General features: G+C 44.9%; 2 protein-coding genes and 1 pseudogene across 3 annotated transcripts; 2 read left to right on the top strand and 1 right to left on the bottom strand.

Moving 5' to 3' along the window:
* The first annotated feature begins 5,196 nt into the window (after nucleotides 1-5,196).
* On the top strand, nucleotides 5,197-6,225 carry LOC310775343 (UDP-glucose 4-epimerase pseudogene; annotated as a pseudogene). Its single transcript has one exon. The product of its transcript is annotated as a UDP-glucose 4-epimerase pseudogene (transcript).
* Nucleotides 6,226-8,135: 1,910 nt separating this feature from the next.
* On the top strand, nucleotides 8,136-17,660 carry LOC310774962 (protein phosphatase 1 regulatory subunit 1B-like; the record flags this gene model as incomplete). The annotated part of the gene is made up of 5 exons (XM_083635051.1): nucleotides 8,136-8,273; nucleotides 14,599-14,682; nucleotides 15,972-16,047; nucleotides 16,556-16,669; nucleotides 17,512-17,660. The coding sequence occupies 5 exons, from the start codon at nucleotides 8,136-8,138 to the stop codon at nucleotides 17,658-17,660; spliced, it is 561 nt and encodes a 186-aa protein (XP_083491177.1).
* A 5,176-nt stretch (nucleotides 17,661-22,836) lies between these two features.
* On the bottom strand, nucleotides 22,837-23,910 carry LOC310774961 (UDP-galactose translocator-like; the record flags this gene model as incomplete). The annotated part of the gene is made up of 1 exon (XM_083635050.1): nucleotides 22,837-23,910. The coding sequence occupies one exon, from the start codon at nucleotides 23,908-23,910 to the stop codon at nucleotides 22,837-22,839; it is 1,074 nt and encodes a 357-aa protein (XP_083491176.1).

The following is a 23,910-nucleotide window of genomic DNA, read 5'->3' as shown; positions in this document are numbered from 1 at the left end:
GATCCATAATTGATACCCTTGATTGTAAATGTGCAACCTACCTCCGTGCCGGAGCTCAGTGACGGGGCAAAGCGGGTTTGTTTATACCATCTCTCTCCGGGTGGGCATCACATCCACAAGCCGCGCACGGATGCGTCTGCAGGCGCGGCACTACAATACTATTAACAGCGCTATTATCCTACCACCCTGCTCTTTCTGGGCGCTGATATCCCCAGCCCAAACGCGTGGAGGGAGCCCGTGTGGCATCTCAGAGGCAGGACTGGGTGGGTTACATACCAGCTCTGATGCCAGGCCCATATGGCTGGCACGTCATTGGCAAGAGCCATCACATGAGAGCCGGTGATTGACATGCGGCCGCATTCACAGAGACTGGCTTCCCCTGGGGGAGAGGGACTCGCCATCTGTCACTGAGCTGAGAGAGAAAATGGAATAAGGAGAGAATAGAAGGGGAAATAACGCATTGAGAAAAAAAAAAAAGAGAACAATAGTATCCTAACCATATAGCCTATATGTTTAGAAAGATGCTATTCAAATAGCACAGAAAACAATAGGAATATGATTATAATGGAATTGTGATTATGTGAATATGGTGAATATAGCATATCATTAAGAATACAATAAGGTCCAAATTAACTCACTATTGAGTACAAGATCCATTGCAAGCCCCTATAGGGTATTAATGGAATATTATAGTGATATACTGGCCTACTGGCCATTAAAAAGGAAAAAGAAAAAGAAGGAAAAACAATAAACACCAACAACACCAACAACAATGATGACAACAACAACACAACAACATACTAACTTGTCCAGCTTGTCCATGTTACTCAAAAGCAAGGTTATGTGTGTGTACGAGCGCACGCACGCACACACACACGCACGCACACACGCACACGCACGCACACACGCACACGCACACACACACACTCACACACACACACACACACACACACACACACACACACACACACACACACACACACACACACACACACAGAGACACACATAACCTTTTGAGTAACATGGACAAGCCCTATAGTCAATATAGCCAACCACAGTGAATTTGCCATTTTTCATGAGCTATGTTGCATGTGAATATTATAGATATTCAGTTCCTTCTGACACAAAGGCCTGCAAATAATAAAGATCAGAGTCAGGGTGCAATTGCCTAAACGAGTCAATTGAACTGGGCTAAGCAGAGCATCTCGAGCTGGTTTGGGTTGCCAGGCCTGGCACAGGTGCCAGTGGGCAGGCTGGTGCCAAAGGTGGCACACAGACACAGATTGCAGAAAGGAGACCGAAGACACTGAAGACGGGGCAAGAGCAGAGGGAGAGCGGGGGAGAGAGACGACGAGAAAGAAAGACACTGAAAGAAAAAGAGAGGTGAAGGAGAAATACAGTTAGAGAGAATGGTCATTCTGCAATAGAGCTGCTGAAAGCTGATCGTCACTATAGCCATCACCATGTTGCTGGATTAGCCATACACTCCATTGGCCACTGCTCGGCTCACTGCATGTGCGTGGGCAGCTTTCTCTGTTTTCACGGAACAATAAACAGACTTGCTTGACAGGATTGCAGTGTTTCTTGTATGGCTGTCCATTCCTGTCCTGTATTGATGAAGAGACAGGGCCGGGTCACAATGTCCTGTATTGATGAAGAGACAGGGCCGGGTCACAACATGACATGAGTTCATTGTATTATCATCCTGAGGGACACAGATGCAAACAATGGTCAAATGGCACAAACCGGCCATTCGATGTCTGACTAATTTGATCTTTTATTGAAAAAGTTCTGCTCAATTTTCAAATACAGAAGCTCTGATTACCTTTCCACATGGTTCACTTGTTAGTCTGTGAGCCACAGGCTGCTATATAACATTTCTCTCAGTAAATCAGGCATTCAGTGTTCTGTGTATAATAAGATTAGAATAAGAATAATAAGAGGATGAAATAAGATCCCATTTCCAATTTTGTGTGATGTTTAATCTAAGCAATGCTAAACATTCTATATACACACAACAAATTGACATACACTTCTAATGACCTCTTCTGCTGTTCTAATGACCAATTATCCACTTAAAAGAATAAACAATTTACTTTGAGGAATGAAGCCTGCCGAACACATCTCAGTTTCCCATTAGCTAACAGAAGAATGATTGAATCGGTTTGTTTTGTACCTGTGGGGTTTTCTTAATCAGTGTGTTTTACATTATGTACCACAATAGTGATTTGAAATGCTTACTAACCATGGTAAAGGCATACTGTTTTTTTCTGGTTGGTAATTTTTTGGTCTATAAAAAAAAAACTTGTTGAGAACATAAGCAACGGTGGATGTTCAGTTACTTACAGTTTCTACCCGTGATTGATAAGAGCTTTACCAATTTAGGTTTTAAAAAATGAGTAGTGAGGACAGATCTTGACCACATTGAGTTGATATGTTTCTCAGTCAAGCAGAGGGTTTGATTTAGTGTATTTAATTTAGCCTAGCGTGACTCATTGATCCTTATTATTGATATGTGACTCATGAAACTTCATGAAAACAAACAGCAATATGCTTTAATATGAAGTCTCGAAGGATAGAGATTTGATAGTCTTGTGGTCTTTGTCCTATATAGAACCTTATGCATATAAACTCCTTTTTCATCTTATATGCAACAGAATTGATAAGATGGATTTAAACTCATAACCCAAGGGTGCATGCCTGAATCCATATTAAGCCCCAACACCCTTGTTTTTTTTAATAACTCCTTTTTGAGGAGCCATTATGGCAGCTCCAAGGCATCTAATTATAAAATGAACGAGCCTGCGCCTTTTACTTACAACAAGCAAGTACTATTTGAAGCAAAGTATTCCATCATCACGTGATTCCTAATAATATGTATATGATATCATGTTTTATGGTAAGTTATATGATGATCAAGTAAAACCTTTATTCAAACTTCAAAACATCAGAGGGTTTACATAGTGTAAATACTTCCTTAAGCTCTGTCCCATCTTCCTGTCATGTCAAAATAACATCAATAAATACTTGACATCTTGTTAACTAATAGCTATGTTTTATTAAAAAAAAAAATCCCATTCAATTCCATCAGCTGTATTTATTGAGGAAAGTATGATGTAGAAGACAGAGTGAATTTTAAGGCAGCTCACAAGAGTGAAAGAAATAATTTCTTGTACTGCCTGGGTTTGGGGTTTATTTTCCCCATAATTTATCTTTTGCATTTGACACTGTTCTTGTGTAGGTTATCATTCAAGTGGCAAATGTGCTTGAACAGGAATTGCTGCTTTCTCAAATAATATGTGGGTGACATCTACTGGCAATGAAAAGCTAGTGCACAACTGTCTGAAAACACTGATCTGATGTAATTCTAGCAGGACTTTTATACAGTATTGATCTTGTGTTTGTGTTTGCTTACCACTTGCTGGTCTAAAACTGATTATGATGATTTTGTGATGATGATGATGTTCGAATGATGAATCAATCGTCACAAGATGTTTTTGGAACGCAGCTGTTTTTTTTCTAAGGGCCATCTACCTACCATCTTTAGTAACTTGTAGTATTAATCATATATATTGTTGTTATTTTTGGATTACAATTTTGTCCACAATCTTGCAATCAAAACTTGTTTCTCAGTAATCCAATAAACAATTATTGGTTTAGCAAAAGTATCAGTAGATAATAGGTAACTCTAACAGATTACACTTTCAAGATATTTTGTCATCACAATGGAATGTTTCCTCCTTTTTAAACACTAGTTGCTGCTTAATTGTGCCAGGCACGGTTTAAAACATTATAAAAGGTCACAAATGTATGTCCAGTGAAACTGAAATTGAACTGAGCCACAGATTATATTTCCAAATTGTAAAGTCTGCTTTTTGTCTGCATCCTGTCAGCAGCAGCAGAGATCCCTGCCTTGCTCAAAGGCACTTCAGTGCAGATAAGGGTGGACCCTTGAGCTCACAAAGCCCATCTTTTTCCAGTCATGAGATCTGAGAGGAAAACGATCAGTCAGAATGATCACTGATAATTCAACTGGCAATTAAAGTGCATTAAAGGTGTCTGTGGACATTGTTATGTGTAGTGTATGGAGTGACATGAGCAAGTGCAAAAACAGCATTTAAATCCTCAGGGGAAACAACACACTCCTCTTCCACACTCTGCAACGTTACAGGCTGTGACATTTGTGCAGGTCACACGTACAGTTATTAGGCTGACTGTTATATTATTTAAATGTACTTATATTTCTATAGGGATATCAAGGCTACAAAAGGATTTCGAGACAAACAGGACATGATTCAGGTGTTCCTAGATTTACTCACCAACTATCAGGTCGCGGGGCCCCGGGGAATACTGCATCAGGTTGTTTCTGTCTGGGCTCCATCACGCTGCCTGCAGGGGGTCTGCTCCTGTTTTGGGGAAGGGAGGCTGGCCGTTCTCCCTTAACTTTGCCATGGTAGCTTCTTGTGCATGTTTTTCAAACGGACTTTCATGGCATTTCCCCTTGAGCAATGTCCCACATTTGATCACGTTCCACTACAAGACAATTGCTCTTATCAGACTGTATGTATATACGATGTATACTATACTGGGGGCCATATAGAAGAAGTACAAGACAAATGATTAGAACAAATTGAAATAAAGTTATGTTATGGTTCTGCCTCTTATACTGGGGACAGAAGGACCACTGGCATAGGGCCTATGTCTATCCTAATGGCTGAACAAACTGCAGGTCAGGTTGGCCAGCTTCACTTGCAGTGTTTAATCTTATTAGACTGATACATCCTTGGCTGGCACTAAGTCACTCTTTTAGCCTTCTGTTTAGTTTTTGTAATATAGGGATGTTCTTGTTGTTTCTCTATAACCCGGCATGAATGTATTTACTGTATATGCCATTTCCACCTTACATGGCACAACGCTGATGTCTGTCCCAGATGCTTATTAAACATTCTAGAGTGCTGGCCTTGCTTCCTTTACTTATGACACCAGTGATGTCACAATGGCTCGAGTGATGTCATCAGTGCAGAGTTACGACTGATTATGACTGATGACATCACTGATGACATCACAATTGCTTGAGTGACATCACTGATTAGATCAGGCACTGATTATGTCATAGGCACTGATCATATCATATCTCTCTCATATCTCTTTGCCAGGAATGAGAATTCAAAGGTTTTAACGGCTACTTGAGTGAGGATGGCCGAGAAGGTCCTGGTCACAGGTGGAGGTGGCTACATTGGCAGCCACTGTGTGGTGGAGCTCATTGAAGCGGGCTACTACCCCATCATCATGGACAACTTCAGCAATGCTGTGCGAGAAGGGGATGCACCAGGGAGCCTCCGCAGGATAGAGAAGTTCATGGATACCAGCATTGAGTTCCATGAACTAGACCTTCTGGACCGACCCGGCTTGGAAAAACTCTTCAAAAAGCATTCCTTCAGCGCTGTGATGCACTTGGCTGGTCTGAAGGCTGTCGGGGAGTCGGTGGAGCAGCCGTTGCGCTACTACAGGGTCAATCTCACCGGCTCCATCAACCTACTGGAGGTGATGCAGGCTCACGGAGTGCACAATCTGGTGTTCAGCAGCTCTGCCATGGTGTACGGAGACCCGCAACGCCTGCCCATCGACGAGCAGCACCAGGTGGGAGGCTGCACCAACCCCTACGGCAAGTCCAAGTACTTCATTGAGGAGATGATTGTGGACCAGTGCAAGGCTAACAAGGAGTGGAATGCGGTCCTGCTGCGTTATTTCAACCCAATCGGGGCTCATTCTTCTGGCCTGATAGGAGAGGATCCTCAGGGCATCCCCAACAACTTGCTGCCATATGTGGCTCAGGTTGCCATTGGGAGAAGAAAGCACCTCAGCGTGTTTGGGAACGACTACAACACGCTTGACGGGACCGGCGTGAGAGATTATATCCACGTTGTAGATGTGGCAAAGGGACACATAGCAGCTCTCAAGAAGCTTAAGGATAACTGTGGCTGCAGAACAGGCTACTCTGTGCTCCAGATGGTGAAAGCTATGGAGAAGGCCTCAGGAAGAGAGATCTCGTACCAGATCGCCCCTCGGAGGGGGGGTGATGTCGCGTCCTGCTACGCTGACCCTCGCCGTGCCGAGAAGGAGCTGGGCTGGAAGGCCAACTTGAACCTGGAGAGAATGTGTGAGGACCTGTGGCGCTGGCAGTCCAAGAACCCCACTGGATTATCCAACGGCCCAGCCTCTTGATCCAACTCCACCCTCTTCTAGTTTACATCATCCTCCATGTCATCGGGCCGGAGCAATCCATAAAGTTACTCATTTACTATCTCACATTCACAGGTTTGCATGATTCGCCATATTTAATTATTTTGATTCTGTACTGACTGTGATCTCTTAAAATTACCACACATGTTAGATGCAACGTGTAAAATGTCTCGTCTCTCTGTTTTCTGTCTTGCCATTTCAGTGTTGATGATGGTATTTCCTCTAATTACGTATTGCTCAATTAGGGAATAAATACATTTTCTTACTGAAGAAATTGTATGTCATATCACTACTACACCATTATGAAACCATCTGTGCTTTAATGAAAATGATTATGAAAACTTCTTCTGGTGTTGTATTGTAGTTGGCATCCTTTATGATCCATTACCGCCTCCATCTGGATTTATCCATCAACTATTTGCCTACATTCTGTCCCTTGTCCATCGATTATGAAAACAAGCGCAAACCCCGCTATATGCCAGGCCGCATGGGTGTTACTGATGACATCACTGATGACCTCATCCATCATCTGGCGAATCACATCTCCCGCTGCTGTTTGTTGTTGTCGATATGTGGCCTGATTCCACACGAGCGGTAATGGAATTGAAACATCCATAATCTTGACATCAGATATCTATAATACTGCCAAGCTAGAAGCTAAGCTAACAACAACACAAGTCAACTGTGATCTGCCCCGGATGGGGTTACAGTGCTTAGCTTCTTCTTCTGTGGAAACCACACTTCTTCAGAGAAACCACAGAAGAAGAAGCTAAGCACTGTAACCCCATCCGGGGCAGATCACAGTTGACTTGTGTTGTTGTTAGCTTAGCTTCTAGCTTGGCAGTATTATAGATATCTGATGTCAAGATTATGGATGTTTCAATTCCATTACCGCTCGTGTGGAATCAGGCCACATATCGACAACAACAAACAGCAGCGGGAGATGTGATCTATGGGATCGACACCCGGACAGCAAACGGAGTGGGCTGTCGGGACTCGCAGCAGAGGATGGTTCGTTAGATATCGATGTCATGTTCTCATAATTATATTTACAACCATAATGAACCGCGATGTCACAGAAAAGTGTCATTTACAGGGCGCGTGAATCTTGCCCCGTCTGCTCTCGTTATAGCCTGTTTGAGGATGATACGACGAGCTCAAAATCTTCCGTGGGCATCCGATTGAAGCCAAACGTATTTGGGTGAGTAAAACATCATATTTTAAGCTGGAAATGAGGACCGTGGTGTAAAAAACCGAAATTCTCCTTTAACCCTAAATGTTTGAAAATAAGAAAACCATGTGGCTTGACCAGGAATTGAACCCCTGTCCTCAGTTTGGAAGGCAAGTGTCTTACCCATTAAGCCACCATGAGGCGAAGCCAAGCTAAACTGAACTTCCTAACCTTAATCTTACCCCCCCTCCCCCCTCCCCCTAAAAAAAGGGGAAAAAGCAGTTGCGGCGACCAATCAAATGAGTTCGGGGCGTGGACATCCCGCGTTTGGGTCGCTCGGTTGGTCGCTCGTTGGTCGTTCTATGATCGTTCTGCACCTCCGAATTGCGATATTCCCGACAGCAATTGAAAGCAGCACAACGCGAGCCGAGGAGAGAGAGAGATAGAGAGAGAGAGGGGAGAGAGAGAGAGAGAGGGGAGGGGGAGAGGGGAGAGAGGGAGGGAGGGAGGGAGGGAGGGAGGGAGGGAAAGACAGAGACAGAGAACCGAAACAGGCGTAACTCAGTCAGAGTCCAGAGACACAACAGAAGGAAGGATGCTGCCCGCCACCAAGAAGCAAACTTATTCGAAAATATTTTTTAGTTTCGTGTAGAAATCGACTCTTCCAAGACTTGCTTTTTTCTCCTGGATTTCTCCGTGTGCCTGGCTGAGGCTGGGTGCCATGGACCCGCTGCTGCCCGCAGACGACGAGGCGCTGGAGCCAGAGACGGCCCAGGCCCGGGACGAGACCCGGAGAAGGATCCAGTTCTCTGTCCCCTCCTCCACCCCCATCCAGCTCGACCCGCGACAGGTGGAGATGGTGAGGCTCTGTGTGTGTGTGTGTGTGTGTGTGTGTGTGTGTGTGTGTGTGTGTGTGTGTGTGTGTGTGTGTGTGTGTGTGTGTGTGTGTGTGTGTGTGTGTGTGTGTGTGTGATGAGAGAGTGATGAGAGGGAGGTCTTACCTGGGTCACACCGTCCAACCCGTTTTTGCCTCTGCAGAGCAGTGTGCCACTTTGTGCAGCCTAAAAATAAACAGTTCTACATTACAGTTAGCCTAACACATAATCTGTGTGTGCTGTCATTTCAGATTTGTACTTATAATAATATTTTTGCCACATGCTCTTTTATATTGGTGTGGAATGTCACAATTGACTATAGTGCAGATTATCAGATTTATTTGTGGACATTTCCAGGCCAGCAGTAGGCTATTATTGAGCAGTTAAAGTGCTTCAGCCTAGCCTACAGGCCTATATGGTTATATTTCAGGTTTCATGCCAAAACAGTGTTTAGGGAAATATAAGATTTCCAATTTGAATAATCAGTTTAACAGAACACACAAGTTATTGTTACTCTGGGCGTGAGAATCAGTGTATGGTTTGCTGTGGCATCTGAAGCAGCATGCAGTGTCAGTGAGGCTGACAGAGCGTTTGCGTTTAGTGTATTTCTTGTGTTGGGTAGCCTATGACTCTGTAGGGCAGCTGAGTATGAGAGCAGCCACAGTTTTAGTAAGCCAGAAAACAAGTGATGAGGTCATTCAGAAGATGATGCACAGCGGAAGGGAAGGTGTGTGTGTGTGTGTGTGTGTGTGTGTGTGTGTGTGTGTGTGTGTGTGTGTGTGTGTGTGTGTGTGTGGGTGTGTGTGTGTGTGTGTGTGTGTGTGTGTGTGTGTGTGTGTGTGTGTGTGTGTGTGTGTGGTGTGTGTGGGTGTGTGTGTGTGTGTGTGTGTGTGTGTGTGTGTGTGTGTGTGTGTGTGTGTGGATGTGTGTGTGTGTGTGTGTGTGAGTGTGAGTGAGTGAGTGAGTGTGTGTGTGTGTGTGTGTGTGTGTGTGTGTGTGTGTGTGTGTGTGTGTGCGCGTGCGTGCGTGCGTGCGTGCGGTAATAAATAAATAAATAACAGTAATAAAGCCCTTATTATCACATCTGACAAATCCAATGAAAAAGGCCACAATTATTATTAGTAGGAGGGAAATGGAAGGTGTCAAATAAAGCATACATCAGTATTTATTTTTGAGCTTAGAGCTCAGTGAAAAGAGCTCTCATCTGAGCGTATTCTAGCGGTGGCCGTCCGCTCCCTACGGGGTCGGGGAGATCTCCACTGGAGGGTAAGTACTAACCAGGTGCACTGGCAAGAATGCTTACTTCTCCACGGCAGAGAATGCTGGATCTGGAATGTAAAAAAAATAAAAAAATATGTCAACTAGACACTCAAATATTTCTCACACATCTGGTGTTTACAGCCCAACGTACAGCCCATGGGGCTTTGGACTGCATTCTTCGCCCCCATGTGGAACCATCCACTAAGTTGCTTTTCTTGGAGATTAAAGGGCTATGGCACTCAGGAGGATTCCCCTCTGCCCGCCACCACAATAGAGAGGCAAAGTGAACATTACTTCCTGCTTCAGCACTGTACCAGAGATTTTCTTCCGCAAATGTATTTTTCCCATAGACATTTCGTAAAATGCTTATAAAAATAGTTTTATGTGGTCAAACCAAACGGCTCAGCTATATTTAGAATCGGGAGAGACCATAGAACATTTAACTAGGACCAAAACCTTTCTTTAAACCCGCATTTCTTTTAACGTTTTGGTCCGAGTGAAATGTTATGCGATCTCTCCTGTTTCTAAATATATCAGAACTGTTTGGTTTGAACAAGTAAAACTATTTTTATAAGCATTTTACGAAATGTCTATGGGAAAATAAATGGCGGATGAAAATCTCTGGTACAGTGCTGAAGCAGGAAGTGGCGTTCCACTTTGGCTCTCTATGTGGCTCTGCCGTGCTTTCACAGAAATCTCTCTGGCAGTTGGGAAGAAGCTCTCCCTGTGACGAGAGGTTCTGGTACTGCCAGACATCAGTCTTCTGCCATGGGGGAGGACCCTGAATAGTTGATGTCCTAGGTGGGTGGGGTTGGCCATCATTTTCTGAGGCCGCTTTAGCATCCTGGCAGTGTGTAGGTCCTGAACGGCTGGCAGGCTGCACCTGACCACCTTTTCAGCGCGGCGGATGATGCACTGCACTCTGGAGATGTCCTTGCGGGCAGCAGCAGCCTACCAGACAGTGATGGAGGGGGTGAGGAGGGACTTGATGGTGGAGGTTTAGAAAAGTACCAACGTTGCCTTTGGCACCTTGAACTTCCTCAGCCACTGATAAAAGTCCTCTGTTGTGCCTTATTGGTGGGAGCTTTGATGTTCAACTCCCATTTCAGCCCAGGAAGCGAAGGGACTCCACAGTGTTGACTGGGGAGTCACCCAGGGTGATGGTACATTCTTCCTGTAGTCCACAACCATCTCCACTGTCTTTTGAGCATTGAGCTCCAGGATGTTTTGACTGCACCAGGTCATCAGGTGGCTGATCTCCTAGCCTGAGTAAACCCAGCCTCCACGTGACCTCTATGTACTATCAGTCACAAAAGTGACGCTACAGGCATAGCCTGTGACGTCACGTTGAAGGCTGGCTTTACCCAGGCTATCGATCTCCTGCCTGTACGCAGACTCATCAACATTACAGATGAGCCCAATGAGGGTGGTGTGATCCACGAATTTCAGGAGCTTGACGAACTGATGGCTGGAGGTGCAGCTGTTGGTGTGTACAGGGAGAAGTATGGAGAGAGGACTACGCTTCCCAGCCTTACATGCTGCTTCCTGTTTGTTAGGAGGTATGTGGACCATCTGCAGATGGATTCGAGCACACCCAGCTGGGAGAGCTTCTCGTGCAGTACGGCCGGGATGATCGTGTCGAAGGCCGAGCTAAAGTCCACAAATAGGACCCTGGCATAGGTTCCTGTGGTGTCCAGGTGCATGAGAATGTGGTGGAGGGCCATGTTTGTTGCATCGTCCACAGAGCTGTTGGCTCTGTAGGCAAACTGCAGGGGGTCAAGGAGTGGGTCCAAGATGGATTTTAGGTAGGACAGAAGAAGGCGCTCGAAGGACTTCATGACCACAGAGGTCAAGATGACAGGTCTGTAGTCTTTTAGTGCCACGGGGAGCTGACAGGTCTGTAGTCTTTTAGTGCCACGGGGATTGTCTTTTTCAGGATGGGGATAATACCGTAGTTGAGGGGGACGAGGGACAATATTATGACTCTAAAACTTGATAACATTGAACCGGAAGCACCCGCAACTGTAATGGCGGTGACTGGTGCTGCTACTTCCGCTCTAGACCAGACAAGTTTAACAAAGAGGGAACAGACACACAGAGAACAGCGCCCTCTGGACCAGACAACCAGTTTAACAAAGAGGGAACAGACACACAGAGAACAGCGCTGCAGAAAGGAGCGATGCGGGCAATGCTTATGACGATGGACGGCAGAAATGAGTGAAGAAGAGTATGAGGGAATGGAGGAAGACGACAACGCTATAACACGCTTTATTTCTAGTAAATAAATAAATAAATAAAATGGCGGCCCAATTAATAGATTATGGTGATTGGATCGTGTTTCGGTGGTCTTGTGTAGCCACGATTGGACGATATGAAAATAGAAAGGATTGCCCAACCCTAGGCTCCATTATACTTTGGACCAAGTCTCTGAAGTCTTTCCTGATTAATTTGTCCAGTTAAGACTGAATGACTAAACCTCTTCAGCAATGCTTAACTTGACATTACAGTCACAATGAAACAGCTTTTTGTGAGCATCTTGCTCACAAAAAGTGAGCAAAATGTGCTAAATGTGCTAAAGTTCCTCTTGAAACTGGATATCGGGGTGGGACAAAAGGAGGGATCATTCAAAAGTTAAACCAATAAGATATCAGGTAGTGAGAGAAATGCAGTTTAACTGTTTAAGTAGAAATGTATGTCTTTATAATATAACACTTATTTTGAAAGACTGGGTAAAAAACCCATTGAAATATCCTAATATCAACCTGAGGGCTCGTTGATGCAGCTGTGTTTGAGCTGAAAGCAAAGTGGGCAAAAGGGACTTTTCAGGAGCATTCATCATTTTTGACAGTACAGAGATTTGATGTGCTATGTTCTCTGCTTCTCCAGATACTGCTTTTCACTTCTATTTCCATCCGTTTTCTCCTAAATTAGCCTACTGGCTGGAAATCTAAGGACAGCAAACGCAGTAACAAGATCACAGATCCATATTTTACACTTGCCCCAGTTTGATTTAATGATGCATTCAAGGGCTTCTTGTCGGCTCCTCCTACTTCCCGGCTCCGGATCAAATCATGCATTCTGCCAAAAAAAAAGTTTATTGCCTTAAATCTGTGTGCTCCGTTATACTTTGGACCAAGTCTCTGAAGGCTCTCCTGATTCATTTGTCCAGTTAAGACTGAATGACTAAACCTCTTCAGCAATGCTTAACTTGACATTACGTCACAATGAAACAGCATTGTGTGTGTGAGCATCTTGCTTTGTAAATCTGCTAAAGTTCCTCTTGAAACTGGATATCGGGGGTGGGACAAAAGGAGGGATATCAGGTAGTGAGAGAAATGCAGTGGCCTCACCTGCCCTATTGGTGCGCAGGTGTGTGTGTTGCTCACAAAATGTTATTGCCCTTGTTTACATGCAGGTGGGTGTGTATGTGTGTGTGTGTGCCCCTTAAGTTCACATCAGTGCCTATGATATCATCAGTGATGTCATAACAAGATGACTGTTCTTATATCACTATCATCAGTGATGTCATAAGATGATTGTTCTTATATCGCTGATGACATCATCAGTCTTATGACATCACTGATGACATCATCAGTGATGTCACAATGCCTATGCCCCATCAGTGGGACAAAAATCGAAACAGAGAACAGAGAGAGAACAGTGCCCACTTGCTCCGCTTTATATAATAAAGATGCTTATACAAAATAGTTTTACTTGGTCAAACCCAGCTCTATTTAGAATCATGAGAGACCATCATAACGTTTCACTCGAGAGAAAAAACAGTGTTGTCCCAGTGTGGTCCCCCCCCCCCGGGGGGGACCTAATGGAGATACTCCATTCTCTTAGCAGCATAAGTACATGCTTGACCTTCTTGTAGGCAGTCAGTGTAGGCAGTCAGTCAGGTGCTCCAACAGCGCTTTGGTCTTTTCACTGCACATGCCTTTTGTAGTATGAGGGATCTCTGTTAAACCAGTTAGGCTTTTTAAATTGACAGTATATTTAAAATGTTATATTTGCACACTACCCAGCAATTGCCTGCCTTTAATAGTTCATAATTAAAATTGAAATTTCCCTCACACAATGAAAGCATCTTCAAATCCAGTGTGTGAATGCCTTGAATGTGAGCTATGAATTTGCTGTGCTGAGTGATCCAGAAGCGTGAGAGTAACTCCAGTGTACCCACACATCTCACGCCTACACTCTTAGCCGTGATTGGCTTAGCAGCCACTTGTATCTCACAAAGGCCATAACACTTCTTAAAATAGAAACAGAGCTAAATCAATAGTGTTTTTCAAAATTCTTTCACACTATTCACTCCGAGTTATCCAGGAATCGGTTAAAGCCTTTTATGTGTAATCAAATGTCAAATAGATTGAACCTCATCATCAAAATAAGTGGGAATAACATCTCATCAAAGTAAGTGGGAATGACATTTTCTCTGTAGTATTTTTTCTTTGTTTATTTTGAAATTTTAGCACCTAAACTCACATGCAAGCATGTGAGTTTAGAAACAGTCAGCCACCCACTGATATTCCTCAGCCAATATCACAACCACCACCTTGCTTTCCTTTTGAAAACCTAAATCTTTAAATCATGTCTCTGTACACACACATTACATACATGTAAATTACTGTTGTGTTGTGTTGTGTTGTGTTGTGTTGTGTAGACCCTGACAATGTTTGTATTCCTAAAGATGCAATTGATTCTGCCGGCTGTCGTCAGTAACGAGGGGGGAGGTGGTACAAAGCCTGAATATTGGGCTGCAGGGCTGGTGGGTTTATGAACTCACATGGAGCTTTATTGCTTTCAATGTCAGCTATGTTTACAACATTAAAATATGTCTACATTCAGCAGTTTTCTTGTTTTTGACTTTGACTTTTACAAATGGTCACTCAGATATTAGCAGTGATTTATGCCTGATAATTTGTAGGCTTTATAAATATAGGGCTGCTTGATCTTGTGATACACATCACATCACACCACACACATATAAAATACACAGACATTGTGGGTTGATCTTTGAGGCTTTCTCTCTCTCTTCTCGCTAAGATTCGACGGCGGAGGCCAACACCAGCCACACTCTTCAGACTGACAGACGGCCCGTCGCCAGAGGAAGAAGGCAGCCCTCATCAGGTAGGTCACCTTGTGTGCTCTATGCAGTGATTCCCAACCAGTGGTACGTGTTCCCCCATAGGGTACTTCAGGAGGTACGTGTTCCCCCATAGGGTACTCGAGCAGTTTACAGGAGGTACATGGAAAGATTGCGGATTACAATTTGTTTCCACAAAAATATTCCAAGTCATTTCATAGACTCATTGCTAAAATGGATATATGTGCTCGCCACGATCACAGCAACTCAACCTGGCTTTGATTCTCATTCAGACATAACTCAGCTCAACAGGGCTCACTACCGTCTGAGGAGAAGTGCGCAAACCAAACAGGAAGTGACATGGGGTCACATAGCTAAAACACAATGAATTAAAAGCTCCCAAAATAAATATACAGAACAGGTGTATAGCCTACATGAAAAGCAACAACAAAATATGAACAGAAACTAAATGCGATTTTTGGTTAAATATAAACGAATTAACACATTGGTTACAGTGGATCCAACATGACCGGTGACAGGCAGTGGCTGATCTGCAGCTGCTGTATCCACATTACAACATGACCGGTGACAGGCAGTGGCTGATCTGCAGCTGTATCCACATTACAACATGACCGGTGACAGGCAGTGGCTGATCTGCAGCTGTATCCACATTACAACATGACCGGTGACAGGCAGTGGCTGATCTGCAGCTGTATCCACATTACAACATGACCGGTGACAGGCAGTGGCTGATCTGCAGCTGTATCCACATTACAACATGACCGGTGACAGGCAGTGGCTGATCTGCAGCTGCTGTATCCACATTACAACATGACCGGTGACAGGCAGTGGCTGATCTGCAGCTGTATCCACATTACAACATGACCGGTGACAGGCAGTGGCTGATCTGCAGCTGTATCCACATTACAACATGACCGGTGACAGGCAGTGGCTGATCTGCAGCTGTATCCACATTACAACATGACCGGTGACAGGCAGTGGCTGATCTGCAGCTGTATCCACATTACAACATGACCGGTGACAGGCAGTGGCTGATCTGCAGCTGCGGTGATGTGGACTGGAGAAGGCAGATGGCAGCAGGTCGGGGGAATGCGTATCTCACTGGACAGGGGCTCCATAGTGTGTAAACGTGATTACATGATTTTATTTTTAAACGTGTAAAAATTTTGAAAACAAATTGACAAATAAAATCATCTTAAAGTGATAGCCTTTACTAATTTATGAGACTGTGGATTGTGATGAACTCCATTACTGTAATATGACACACACAAAATCTGTTTTTAATCATAAATTGTATCCTTGTCCTCGGCAGTGGGTTTCAGGGGAAAACGGAGCCTTGAAGGCCAAACTGGTTAACACATCAGTCTACCAGCCACCCTCGCTCAAAGGTACATGTCTTGTGTGTTGTGTGTTGTGTGTTGTGTGTGTGTGTGTGTGTGTGTGTGTGTGTGTGTGTGTGTGTGTGTGTATGTGTGTGTGTGTGTGTGCGTGCGCACACACACACACACACACACACACACACACACACAGGGTGAGATTAGGGGCAGAGGCAGCTGTGAGTCTTTTCTGGATCATCCTGGATTATAAGATGGGCACACAGCTGCAGCATGGTCACAACACACACACACACACACACACACACACACACACATACATACTCTCTCTCTCTCTCTGTCTCTCTCTCTCTCTCTCTGTCTCTCTCTCTCGCGCGCACACACACTCTCTATCTCGATCGCTCACCTAAATTCAAACAAGCTCATGTCTTCACTTATCCCTCCCCTATCATATATGGGCAGTTTGGTTACGCAGTAAGTATTTTTTTAAACTCTGGGGAGCACTGTTCCTGCTTGTAATGTTAGAGTTTAGAATGTTAAATCATGACCCATGTCTTGCCAGCTGTCCAAAGGATGGCCCAGGCCCACCTGCCAACCCTTGGCATAGGCTCTGTGGAGAAAGATGAGCCCTCTTCTGGGGACGAGGGTGTGGAAGAGAGCCACCGCACAGCTACAGGTGGGTGGTGGACAGAGATGCCCAAATATCTAACACATCAATCTACCAGACACAGACTCTCTCACATTCTGTCATATCCTCTCCCTGTCAATTCTGCTATCTCAGATGCACACAAGACTCGTCAGTCTAGTAGTAGCCGCCAAGTATGCGGGTACAACGACGCTGGGCTCTGCGAGTCACGGGGCTGTAAAAAAAGAACGTCACATGTGACATGATGAGTCACATGATTTTAGATGGGTCAAAGTAATATTTCCGGTGTATCTTGCCCATTCTATGGTCAGACGAGTTGTAATATATTGTCATGTCATGGTGTTTTGGGGTCATTAATAAACGCGATTGATTCTGTTATTTTTCGATACATTTTTGGGTAGTGCTATTTTACATTGAAGTCAATGGGGAGAGGCTTGTGTTTCCCCCGTAAAAGGGGGGGGGGGGGACATGTGCCGCCTACAAAATGACGTATTGCCGATCTGATGTATTAGCCTTTTTAAAAAGGCAGGAAGTAACACAGGTGCAAGTAAAACAGTAACAAGGGCCCCGGCACTGCATCACCAAATGGATTGGAAGTTGGAAACCCTCATTAATGTTCTGCTAGCACCTGTGTTACCTACGGGTTTGGGTGGGGAAACATGGGAAATTAAAAAGGCTAATGGACCCATTTCACAGCAACTGTTTTGAGGTGGTAAAAGCAATAAAGCAGGTGTAACCAATACCATTAATTATGGTTTCATTCCGTTTAGGTGTTCCAGTGCCAAGGGGCCTCATTAATGTTATTGGCTATGGTTACACCTGCTTTACTTCCCGCTTTACCCCCTTTTGTCTCTAAATCCGTTTATCTTCAGATCTACCAGAGGAAAGCGGACCAATCAGGGGTCAGTCTGGCCTGCTGGATGCCTCCGGCGGCTACACCGTCCTCAGCCATGACCACAGAGAGGGGGAGGCGGAGGAGGCAGAGGAAAGGAAGGGAGAATGCCAAAGTGAGGGACAGTGATGGAGACAGAGGTGTGTGTGTGTGTGTGTGTGTGTGTGTGTGTGTGTGTGTGTGTGTGTGTGTGTGTGTGTGTGTGTGTGTGTGTGTGTGTGTGTGTGTGTGTGTGTGTGTGTGTGTGTGTGTGTCTGTGTGTGTGTGTGTGTGTGTGTGTGTGTGTGTGTGTGTGTGTGTGTGTGATAAGTGAGACGAATGTGTACAGGATTCAAGACATCCAAATGTCGTTTTTTTTAGACTTGCAGGTTTTCCAGGAAACTATCCGTCCGGCGTGTCGAGGCGTGTCGATCCCTATTGGAGTTGAACCTGCAGCCTTCATTTAAATTACAACTCTTTTAGCTCAATAATACCAGACTAATCCAACTTAACATTATAATGCATGCTTTGATATGATATAAAGTCTTTTTGTAACATGTTGATGGTGATAGGAGGAGGTGATGATCTGTGTGCATTTGGGATGTGGGACACACATGGGTGGGCATAGGGACATTTTTCTTCAATCAAATAATGTGTCTTTTCTAAATTTATTAAGCATATAAATTACATTCTGTGTTGATTGCTAATAAAACACCTATATTACTATGCTGATGGTGTTTGTGTGCTTTTATGTTCATAGGAGTTGAGTTTGTAATCTTGCACAATTACAGCACAATATTAAGGAAAGAATCAAATCCACAAAGTTGTAAAATAAGTCAAGGAAAGAAGTAAAGTCAAGTAAAAGAGTTTTTCAAGATTCAAGATTCAAAAACTTTATTGCCTGTCGCAACGCAACAGAATTCCTTCGTTTGACCAGGCTCAGGTGCATGTTACAAAACACATTAAAAACACACAGACACATATAATAAAAAACAAAACTGACAAAAACAGTGTTAAGATGTTAAAAGTGCAGTGACCATTTAAAAGACAATAGTAGAGGGTCCCATTTAAAAGACAATACTAGGGGGGAAGTGCAGTAGTTAAAAAGTAAAAAAATGTTAAAAAGTTAAAGTGCAGTTCCTACTTTAAAAGGTTGAGGGCGGTGATTGCGGATGGGATGAATGATTTTTTGTGAGTGTTTTTCCCGGCCAGTGGGACTTTGTAGCGTCGACCTGAGGGGAGTAACTGAAAGGATTGGTGAAGGAGGTGAGAGACCTGAGGGAGTAACTGAAAGGATTGGTGAAGGAGGTGAGAGACCTGAGGGGAGTAACTGAAAGGATTGGTGAAGGAGGTGAGAGACCTGAGGGGAGTAACTGAAAGGATTGGTGAAGGAGGTAAGAGACCTGAGGGGAGTAACTGAAAGGAATGGTGAAGGAGGTGAGAGACCTGAGGGGAGTAACTGAAAGGATTGGTGAAGGAGGTGAGAGACCTGAGGGGAGTAACTGAAAGGATTGGTGAAGGAGGTGAGAGACCTGAGGGGAGTAACTGAAAGGATTGGTGAAGGAGGTGAGAGACCTGAGGGGAGTAACTGAAAGGATTGGTGAAGGAGGTGAGAGACCTGAGGGGAGTAACTGAAAAGATTGGTGAAGGAGGTGAGAGACCTGAGGGGAGTAACTGAAAGGATTGGTGAAGGAGGTGAGAGACCTGAGGGGAGTAACTGAAAGGATTGGTGAAGGAGGTAAGAGACCTGAGGGGAGTAACTGAAAGGATTGGTGAAGGAGGTGAGAGAGACCTGAGGGGAGTAACTGAAAGGATTGGTGAAGGAGGTGAGAGACCTGAGGGGAGTAACTGAAAGGATTGGTGAAGGAGGTGAGAGACCTGAGGGGAGTAACGGAAAGGATTGGGGAAGGAGGTGAGAGACCTGAGGGGAGTAACTGAAAGGATTGGTGAAGGAGGTGAGAGACCTGAGGGGAGTAACTGAAAGGAATGGTGAAGGAGGTGAGAGACCTGAGGGGAGTAACTGAAAGGATTGGTGAAGGAGGTGAGAGACCTGAGGGGAGTAACTGAAAGGACTGGTGAAGGAGGTGAGAGACCTGAGGGGAGTAACTGAAAGGATTGGTGAAGGAGGTGAGAGACCTGAGGGGAGTAACTGAAAGGATTGGTGAAGGAGGTGAGAGACCTGAGGGGAGTAACTGAAAGGAATGGTGAAGGAGGTGAGAGACCTGAGGGGAGTAACTGAAAGGATTGGTGAAGGAGGTGAGAGACCTGAGGGGAGTAACGGAAAGGATTGGGGAAGGAGGTGAGAGACCTGAGGGGAGTAACTGAAAGGATTGGTGAAGGAGGTGAGAGACCTGAGGGGAGTAACTGAAAGGAATGGTGAAGGAGGTGAGAGACCTGAGGGGAGTAACTGAAAGGATTGGTGAAGGAGGTGAGAGACCTGAGGGGAGTAACTGAAAGGACTGGTGAAGGAGGTGAGAGACCTGAGGGGAGTAACTGAAAGGATTGGTGAAGGAGGTGAGAGACCTGAGGGGAGTAACTGAAAGGATTGGTGAAGGAGGTGAGAGACCTGAGGGGAGTAACTGAAAGGAATGGTGAAGGAGGTGAGAGACCTGAGGGGAGTAACTGAAAGGATTGGTGAAGGAGGTGAGAGACCTGAGGGGAGTAACTGAAAGGATTGGTGAAGGAGGTGAGAGACCTGAGGGGAGTAACTGAAAGGATTGGTGAAGGAGGTGAGAGACCTGAGGGGAGTAACTGAAAGGGTTGGTGAAGGAGGTGAGAGACCTGAGGGGAGTAACTGAAAGGAATGGTGAAGGAGGTGAGAGACCTGAGGGGAGTAACTGAAAGGGTTGGTGAAGGAGGTGAGAGACCTGAGGGGAGTAACTGAAAGGATTGGTGAAGGAGGTGAGAGACCTGAGGGGAGTAACTGAAAGGATTGGTGAAGGAGGTGAGAGGGGTCCTGTGTGATGTGGGTGGCTTTCCTGATGACTGACCGTTTGCATATCTGGCTGAGACACAGGCAGTTGTAGGTAAACTGTCCTGGTAAGAAACTAAGATTTATTATGTGGGTTTTCAACAAGTGTTTGCTTTTATTCATCTCTCTATTTGAGGCCTGCATGGTCTAAAATTTAAGCTTTTACCGCCATTATTAAAGTGGGGTAAGAGGATCCTTGTGGGGCTTCCTCAGGGGAAAAAATAATAGTTTATATTGACTGATAAGCTATTGATCAATCAGTCTGACATATTAGCCCAATAAAAAATAGACTGATTCTGATCATAGATTTCACTTTCTGCACTATACAGTATTACCTATAATACAGACTTTTACATCTAATGTGGATCTATTTGGGGGTCCTTCACATAAAAAGCTAGCCAAGTACTGTACCTAGTGTTCAATACTTACGCTGTAATGTTATTTATTACCATCATAAATTATAATAATATTGTTTGGTTTAATAATATGAATACTAATAATAATTAAAATAATAGCCTATTAGATTTTATAATAATAAGCCTTAGGTATCGAAGAAACTGAAATGCCATTTAAATAAGAAAAAAACTGGCTCACAACCAAAATGATGTGTCAGCTATTAAAGACATACAAAGGGAAAATAAAAGACAGATAAAGATGGACAAGAACATCTACAAACAAAAAGTAGAGGACAATATGGAGATGCATGGCAGAGGGAGCGGAGGGGGGAGTGGGGGAGACGCCATCGCATTCCTCCAGCGACATCTAGCGGTTTGGCTCCCGAGGGAAGATTGGGATTGAAAGAGCTCAACAAAATCTGATGGCAAGAGCTCCAACAGAACAATGATCTTCAAACTGCTTTGCTATTCTGACAGGAAAGCTATCATGGATGCATACAGAGCTGCTGGCTCTTCCCTCTCAACGTGAGTGACCATAAAACATTTCACTTGGAGCAAAAATAAAAACGATCAAAGAAAATGAAATATTAGATTTTTCATCGTTCATGCTTCATCATTAACAAAACGTGACATATTTTTTAGATACATTACTAATTGCATGGGCGTAGGATATGGGTGGGAAGGGTGGGACATGTCCCACCCACTTTTCTGAGGAGCTAAAATTGTTCCCACAACTTTTTTCAACTTGAAAAAATCTGCGACTGGTATTACTGTCTTTCAGAGGCTGTGCCGGGCTCATTTTTAAAGCTAGCGTGATAGTTCTTATATAGTCTCTTAAAACAGACTGTTTCATCTACATCCGGCGAATGCAGCTATACACAGTCTGTACGTTACACCCCCAGAACATGCACAAGGAAGTTGGGAAAAAAAACCTTCAGACAGGAAAGAAGTTAGACGGAATCCGACCAATCAAAATGCGGCATATTGGATTCTGATTGGACTAATGAGCGGAAAACCCGCCTTTCTACTTCCCATTCCGGTTGGTGCATGATTCTCCCCCAAGTACAGACGGTATGGTGGAAGCATTTGAAAATTGCGGAAGCCAACTCGTCTGTTCTAAGAGACTTATACCATATGAACCATGTCAACCTACCATGTCGGAAAGGGGGCTAAATAACGCTCCAAAGTTAGGCAAAATGTTGGCGAGGGAAAAAATGGGCATAGCCATTTTCAAAGGGGTCCTTGACCTCTCACCTCAACATATATGAATGAAAATGGGTTCTATGGGTAGGGTTAGGGCTGCACACCTTGAGTTGCATGCACTTTCTGTCAGAAAGGTGTCTTTGCCTTTGAACATGTTTAAGCTTTTTTCAATCAAGTCTAAATCTAACTTTAATACAAGTTTCTAAAAAAAGTTCTAATAATGTTTTTATTATTTTGAGAATTTATTTTAGATTTAGAACACAAATTGTCTATAAATTATAATACATTTTAATCTCATGTAATTTCACGTAACACCAGGCCACATCCTTCAGAGGCTGCGGGCCCTGATTTGAGACACAGCTAAAGAGAGAGACTGTCAGGCTTCAAGCAGGAAAAAACCCAAAAGCAGACGGACAACCAGGTAACCAGGTGTCAAAAATCAACAAAGGTTTATTTATTTATTTAACACAGGGGAAAGTGGATCAGGCAGGCAAAACAGGCAGGCAAAAAGATTCTCAGCAAGGTGCAAATGAGGGTTAGAAGCTTCATAGCGATGCTCAACTGGCTGGGTACAAACCGTGAATGGCAATGTTCCAGCAAGGACTGACAGGCCGAGGCAGTACTTGTAGGCCAGTGCTGATTGGTGGTGATTGAACACTGATGCTGGCCAGGTGTGTGGAGCCTGTGGAGCCTCCCACAGGTGGCGTCACAGGCAGAGTCATAGGTGGAGTTGTGACAGAGGCACAGAGAGGGATATTCAAACTGTTTTCACCAGGACTGTCTCCATCTCCTCTCCTCCGTCTATCCTGCTGCCGTGCGGCGGCGGCGGCGGCGAAGATGCGAGGGGCAGGCTGTACATGTAGACTGCTCCGAGAACAAGCCCCGCCCCCGCTGTGAACATGAGGTCGACGCGAAAAGAGAACAGGTAGATGGATGCGATGGTGGACACGATGATGGAGAAGGCACCTGCGAAGCCCTTCAGGATGTTGTCGGCATACTTCACCACCATGGACACCAGCAGGCCGCCGAACGCCTGGTTGAAGATGACGCACCACACCATGGGCGTGTAGCCAAACAGGAAGCCATGCTCGGCCACGGCTACCCCATCGTTCCACCACAGAGCGAGTGCGGCCAGCACCGTGCCGAAGATCCCCAGCTGCACATTCCTCACCCACACGGTGGCCGCGCGTCCCTTCAGGATCTTCTCAAAGTAAACTCCGGTGAAGCCCGACGACAGGCAGCTGAACAACACGGCAGCCAGCCCCACCGAGTAGTTCTGGCTGGAGCTGTCCAGCACCGACGCCTCCTTGTTCCCCTCCTGCTGCACCTGGACCACAGCCACACCGACAAACAGCAGCAGCAGAGACAGCCACTGAATTCTGGACAGAGACTTCCTCAACATCAACTCACTGAACAATGCTGTGGTCAGGATCTTCAACTGGTACGTGACCTGGAAGGTGGCAACAGGCAGGTTGGAGATGGCGACGTACAGCAGGTTGTTCTGCAGTGTGTAGATGAGAGACGGGACAGCCATCTTCAACGTGTCTTTATACTGAAATACTATGGAGTCCACCAGGAAGAAGACTGTCTCCTTCACATTAGATCTCCTCTGCAGCGTGATGATGAGCAGGCAGGTCACGACCTTCAGGACCTCGACCATGACGACGGCGGAGCTGGTGAAGAAGCGGTCACCGGGCAGCGTGCGCACGTATCTGATGCTGAGGACGAGCAAGGAGTTCTGTACCACTAGCACCGCCAGGCTGATGTACTTCAGCCGACTGTTCACGTCACTCTCTCTCCAGCTCGCTGCCTTCTCAATTCCTCCAGCCAT

The sequence above is a fragment of the Poromitra crassiceps genome (genome assembly GCF_964638095.1).
Source record: "Poromitra crassiceps genome assembly, chromosome: 4".
NCBI lineage: Eukaryota > Metazoa > Chordata > Actinopteri > Beryciformes > Melamphaidae > Poromitra > Poromitra crassiceps.
Note: the sequence above shows the minus strand (reverse complement) of the source record. Positions and strands in the feature narration are given on the sequence as shown.